This window comes from Engraulis encrasicolus, chromosome 15 (assembly GCF_034702125.1).
Source record: "Engraulis encrasicolus isolate BLACKSEA-1 chromosome 15, IST_EnEncr_1.0, whole genome shotgun sequence".
Taxonomy (NCBI): Eukaryota; Metazoa; Chordata; class Actinopteri; order Clupeiformes; family Engraulidae; genus Engraulis; species Engraulis encrasicolus.
The window spans coordinates 8784420-8790557 of record NC_085871.1 but is presented as its reverse complement, the minus strand read 5'-3'; the positions used below and the strand labels follow the sequence as shown (position 1 = coordinate 8790557).

At 44.3% G+C, this 6138-nt stretch overlaps 1 protein-coding gene across 9 annotated transcripts in view; it reads left to right on the top strand.

The window, feature by feature from the left end:
• Positions 1-6138, top strand: part of cacna1c (calcium channel, voltage-dependent, L type, alpha 1C subunit) — a 361352-nt gene that overhangs the window by 331452 nt on the left and 23762 nt on the right. For all 9 annotated transcript variants that reach the window (XM_063216974.1, XM_063216969.1, XM_063216968.1 and 6 more), the window contains 3 exons: positions 2466-2567; positions 3167-3294; positions 3792-3926. In XM_063216974.1, the coding sequence (XP_063073044.1) occupies positions 2466-2567; positions 3167-3294; positions 3792-3926 (365 nt within the window). The remainder of the gene's footprint in view (positions 1-2465; positions 2568-3166; positions 3295-3791; positions 3927-6138) is intronic.

Sequence of the window (6138 nt, the reverse complement as noted above, 5' to 3'; positions counted from 1 at the left end):
CTGCATCACTCATGTTGTGACCGGACTGTAACGATATAGTGTATATTTTTTAAGTTATGTTTTTTTTAAGGAAATGTTTATGTTTTGGATAAAATTGGGTAGAACGTCACAACGACCTTAGATTCTGACGTCCCATTTATCTAGGCTGCATTCCATGTTTTTAAGGATTCCCATACGGAAAAGATATACGCAAAATTTACAAAACGTTGTTTTCAAATGATTTTTTATATATCTTTTCCATGTGGGTTACCATGCCGTTGGCAACAAGTTCAGGCATACTTAGCATACTTAGCAGGGGGCTAATACATCAATGAAGAGCTGATACTTTTACTGTATTGAGAGACAAAAGTAATAATATTAATAATAATTATTATAATAATAATAATAAAAACGTATTAGGAGAGGTTTTCTTTGAAGTTTCCCTTTTCATCTCTTATTTCGACTGGTCCACATCCTCATGTTTTCAATGAAGATATTGTACCACCAGAAAGAACACTTGATCTTGTCTGAAAGACGCATAGAAGCATAGAAGGCGTAGACATAGACGTAGACTTTCTTTTCATCATCATAGCAGACAGAAACACATTGGCCCGACTATAAGACGATCGGAATGTAACGCAACACCCCAATTGCAGGTTAATAACCTTGCCTCCCTTTTTAAAGTACTATTTTTCACAAAAAAAAAGTCCTATATTCGGGCCAATGCGGTACTTTCTTTCGTCATCCTGTCGGACAGAAATGTTGTCAGTTTCATGTAAGATCTCGTCACTTGATGCTTGTCACCTGGGGGCTCATTTATCATCTGTTCATCGAATCCTTTCTAAATTCTGTCCTACGAGAGAAATTTAGAATGTTCACAAGTACAGAAAAATCTGTATTTATCAAATGGCGTTGACAGTTCCTACGCACAATGACAAATCCTGCACCTTCCAAATCACTGTGTGTGCACACGCGCACTCGGGGCACTTTGCATCCCGAAACGCCTCCAAGTAACCATACGGTATTAAAATCCTTTTAAGTGCCGTGTTCATTTGAAAGCACCACCCTGTTTGGTAAAATACAGATTGACGCGTCATATAGTAGAGTAGAGTAGAGTAGAGTAATCATCGATTTATCGATCCCCGGGGGGGAAATTAAGGTGTCAAGTAGCTTACATAAAAACACATAATGCCCACATGGCTGAAGCATTGGCGGGAAGTGCAGAGATAAGAAACTGTTCCACAGTAGCCTGATAAACCAGCCTAAATGTGAGATTGGATGTGTAATTTAGTCTGGCCCCGATGAATAGTACCTTTGAAGATTGTTGATGAGAACAACCCGTTGTCTTTCAAACCGTGCCTGTGCCTATAGGCCGGCGCTTTGACCAATCAGCGCTATCTTTCTTGTTGATGTGCTTTCCCAACGTTGCGAGCTTCGTCGTCACTCCCTCAAAACCCTGCCCGCTTTGATTCAAAACAAATCTCTGCGTCGTGATTGGTTTGCCAGATTCTAGGCAAGCCTGGCAGACCACTCAAACGATCCGAGGCCAGACCACTCGCAGGCAAAAACTGTTGCCGTCCAGCGGGTGGTGCTGGTTTACTAGGCTAGTTCCACAGCTGAAGCGGGCAGGCTTGTCACAGGAGGAGGAAGAGTGCTTCCAAATAAGTAAAAGACGGAAACGCACTTGGATATAAACACTGTCGGATTACATACAGACACACTCCAGCGCAATACAAATGACACCATATACTGCGCGGTCAATATAATTAGCAATTTCGTGTTTCTTCTACTCGCACGCGTGGTCTGAGATGTTCGGATATTGGATATCAAGTACATGTTCGTACATTCCCACACTGCTCAGGTATGATCGCACACACTCTTTACGCACAGATCTGTGCTCAAGGACACATGATAAATCTGCCCCCTGGACTGTGACTTGGCCTTTAGTCAGACAGGAGGCGAGACACATGGGGACTCAATCCCAGTCTGGCTACCAACTGAGTCGCCAGGTAGCAAGCTGCAGGTGGACGACGCACAACTGACAAGTCTGTCTTACTCTCTTTCTCTCTCTTTCACACTTTCACGATCTCTTTCTCTCTATCCTTCTCTCCTTCACCCTCACTGGGTCTTTCCTTCTGTACATTTGGGGGTGTGAATATGCATGTGTGTGCATGTGCATGTCTATGTGTGTGGGCCTGTATGCATGTGTGTGTGTGTGTGTGCGTGCGTGCATGTGTGTGTGTGTGTGCGTGCCTGCATGCGTGCGTGTGTATGCGTGTGCATGTGGTACATGTGTGTTTCTGTGTGTGTGTGTGTGTGTGTGTGTGTGTGTGCGTGTGCGTGTGTGTGTGCGTGTGTGTATGTGTGTGTGTATGTGTGTGTGTGTGTGCGTGTGTGTGTGTGTGTGGGCACATCTGTTCGTGTTTGTGTGTGTGTGCGTGCGTGTGTGCACATGCGTTTGTGCGCACGTTCGTGTGTGTTTGTAGGCAACTTGGAGCAGGCCAATGAGGAGCTGCGTGCCATAGTGAAGAAGATCTGGAAGAGGACCAGCATGAAGCTACTGGACCAGGTGGTGCCCCCTGCAGGAGGTCAGTACAGGCCAGGGGTCAAAGTTTACAGGTCAATGCTTAAAGGGGCACTGCATAATAGTTTCAGTAGTTTATTTCCAGAATTCATGTTGCCCATTCACAAATGTTACCGTTTTATGAATATTGTCTACCATCATCAAATCATGTAAAAAAAAGATTTTGTCGAACAGTACGTGAAAAAGGGGATCTTCTCCAGTTTACAGAAAAAGACATGTTTAGCTGCAAATTACTGTACTTTGGTCATACTAGTAAATATTGGTTTATTTTTCTATACATATTCATGAAAATATCAATTTTTACAGTAGGCAATACGATTTCAATCAGAAAACCACATTTGGTGCCACTCTTGTCAGCTAAGAACAGCACTCAGGTGGAATGGTCAGAATTTGGCGTCAACACCATGAAAACATGGGTTACCCCAGCCAGGCCGTGCCCTCGTTGAAAGTCGATGATAATCAGTCTAGATCAACCCTGCCTTACATCAACATTTCAGGCTGGAGATATAATGGCATAAGGATATTTTCGTAGCACAATTTATCTCTCTCTCTCTCTCTTTACTCTCTCTCTCTCTATCTCTCTGCCATCCCTCTGTTCTCCAGATGACGAGGTGACGGTGGGTAAGTTCTACGCCACCTTCCTGATCCAGGAGTACTTCCGCAAGTTCAAGAAGAGGAAGGAGCAGGGCCTGGTGGCCAAGGTCCCGCCCAAAACAGCACTGTCTCTGCAGGTGGGAAAGCACACACACGCACACACACACGCACACACACACACACACACACACACACACACACACACACACACACACACACACACACACACACACACACACACACACACACACACACACACACACAGCCACACACACACACACACAAACACACACACACACACACACACATACTGTACATTCATATAATCATGCACATACAGTAATTGTACATATGATGTACATGTATAATTTCCCATATTTTGTATGCACCTGTGTGTGTGTGAGTGCATGCGTGCGTGCATCCAGGTATGTAAATGCATGCATGTTCCCTCAACATGTGTGTCTTACCATTGTAGGCAGGCCTGCGGACTGTATGACATGGACCCGGAGATCCGGTACGCTATCTCAGGCGACACACACACACACACACATACATGCTTAACTTAATGTGTGTGTGTGTGTGTGTGTGCGTGCGTGCGCCCGCGTGTGTGTGTATGTGTGTCCGTCCTCTGTAGGCGGGCCTGCGGACTCTGCATGACATGGGCCCGGAGATTCGGCGTGCCATCTCGGGCGACCTGACCGTGGAGGAGGAGCTGGAGAAAGCCATGAAGGAGACGGTGTGCGCTGCCTCCGACGATGACATCTTCAGGGTAAAGGTCGGCTAAGCATACACTTTTCTCTCTCTCGCTCACTGTCCTCAAGCTGCTTCTCTCAAGCCATCCGATCCATCTGTCTGTCCATCCTGCCATCCGTGGCTTCTGCTGGAGTGAGTACAGTACCCATCATGCAGGGCGGTGTCCACCCATGTGGCAAGTCAGCAGGGGTGTGTTTCTCAAGAACATCTTTGCTAACTAAGTTAGCAACTTACTTGGTTGCAATGCAATTTCCCATTGGAAACCTAGTAAGTTGCTAAGTGGTTATCGATGATGCTTTTGAGAAGCGGGCTCCAGAGCTCTGCTATGCAGCTGCACAACACAACACTCGGGAACTGTCAGCTTTTTCAGAGTTTCCTCAAGCTTTTCTCATTGGCTAGTATTAGCTTCAGGCTCTTCTCGTTGGGTGGTATCATAGTAGATGTTTTTTAACAGCCAAATGGTTCAGCATCACAATACACTACAATACATAGCAATCCAGCAATATAACATTCAACATCAACAGGAATCATAACACGACACACAAAATACATAAGCACTTACAGCACACACTCTATAGTATATCATAGAAGCATCTTACAGCTGTACACACAGGCACACAAACACGCACAACGCTTTGCCCTGTTTATTGTGAAGCATGAACAATCAGTCGTAGTTCATGTTTCTCTCTGCAGATGTGCACATACATTTACAAACATGCATATGTGCTTTGCTTTGTGCGGTAGGTAGCTTTATGTCATTCAGCCAATTCAGTGTCAAGTGCAGTGTGGTGAATTACTGTGCATCATGGACACCAGATGTTTGTGCCGGTGGGTGTTCTTGGTTCCCAACCCAGGCTCGCGAGCCACAGTAAGCCCCGCGTGCATAAAACCTTGCTTTCCAATGATGTAACAGTTCTGTGTTGGTCACTATATTTGTGGTGTAATAAATGTAGCTTTTCCTGTGAATGTCAAATCAATATGTTTGGCGTTTGGAATAGCGAATATTCATTATGTACAGATATATTTAATGATAAACAAAACCAATTCAACATGCTCAGATTGTTCTGTGGGTGCTCGTCTGTCCGTGTGGGTGCCCAAGTCCAGAAGCACCCACGGAATCAGTGTGTTGTAATGAATAATCATAAATAGTGGTGAATTTCTGTGTCTGTGTTTGTAGTGGACAAATCTAGGGCGGAATTCTCCCGTCTCCACTTAAGTTGGTTTTACCTGTACGCACGCACTTTTTACCAGCTTTGATCCTACGCGTATTCCCCCCTCTGAAATATGACCACACCCCTCGCGCTTAACTCTGAAAAACAGCGCGTAGCCCAACGTGGGCGTGATATATGCTAAATGGGGGGATGAGTCTCAAACCTCGGCAGTCCATTGAGATCCAAAACTGAACTTTAACTTTGAATTTAGAACCACGTGCCAAAAGTCCTCGTGCAAAAGCATCTCAAAATCTAACCTCAGGTCATTTTCACAAACACAAGGCTAGTAGGTGAGATAATGAGATGGAAATGCAATGTGTACCTTTGGCGGGAACTCAGTTGAGCATTTTGGTGCGCAACAGGTTGATTGAAATAATAAACATGATGAAACGTTTGGTTAAAAATGGAGATTGTTGTGTTGCCTAAAGTCCGGAAATTAAAAACTGATTTAAAAGGCTGATCATTGCCTCTGAATTTCCACAGTAACAGCCACATTGTATTTGCTGACTTTTAAAAAGCGCTTATCCGCTTCTCTGTACAGTAACGTGGCATTAATATCATTGGAAATATGTGGATCTCAGCTGTCCGTCAGCATATGACACTGGTACATGCATGCTGAAGAACGAACAAGGAAATCGATCGTCTTGAAAAAAAACGGAGACTTTATATTCTGTCGCAGACATGGGAATTAATTGGGCATGTCTGGGCATGCAACGCCAAGCCAGGATTTAAACACGCAGCTGATGCCAAAGACATGCTCTGATATGTAGGCCTACCTTTTTACGTTTAGCTATAATGAGATTCAGGAAATATTTTGTGTCGTACAAAAACAGATAGGACAACCTGTAGCCTACCTCAGTAGGTCGTGGCTTTGTATGTCGGGCATCAGTTCAGAAAGTTTAATAGGCTTCATCACATATGCACAAGGTCCAATAAATCGCAAAAGGTTAGGAGTTGCAATAAAAACCCTTTACTTAACATGGCTACAACATAGTAAAAAAAATGGTGAAGGTTCTT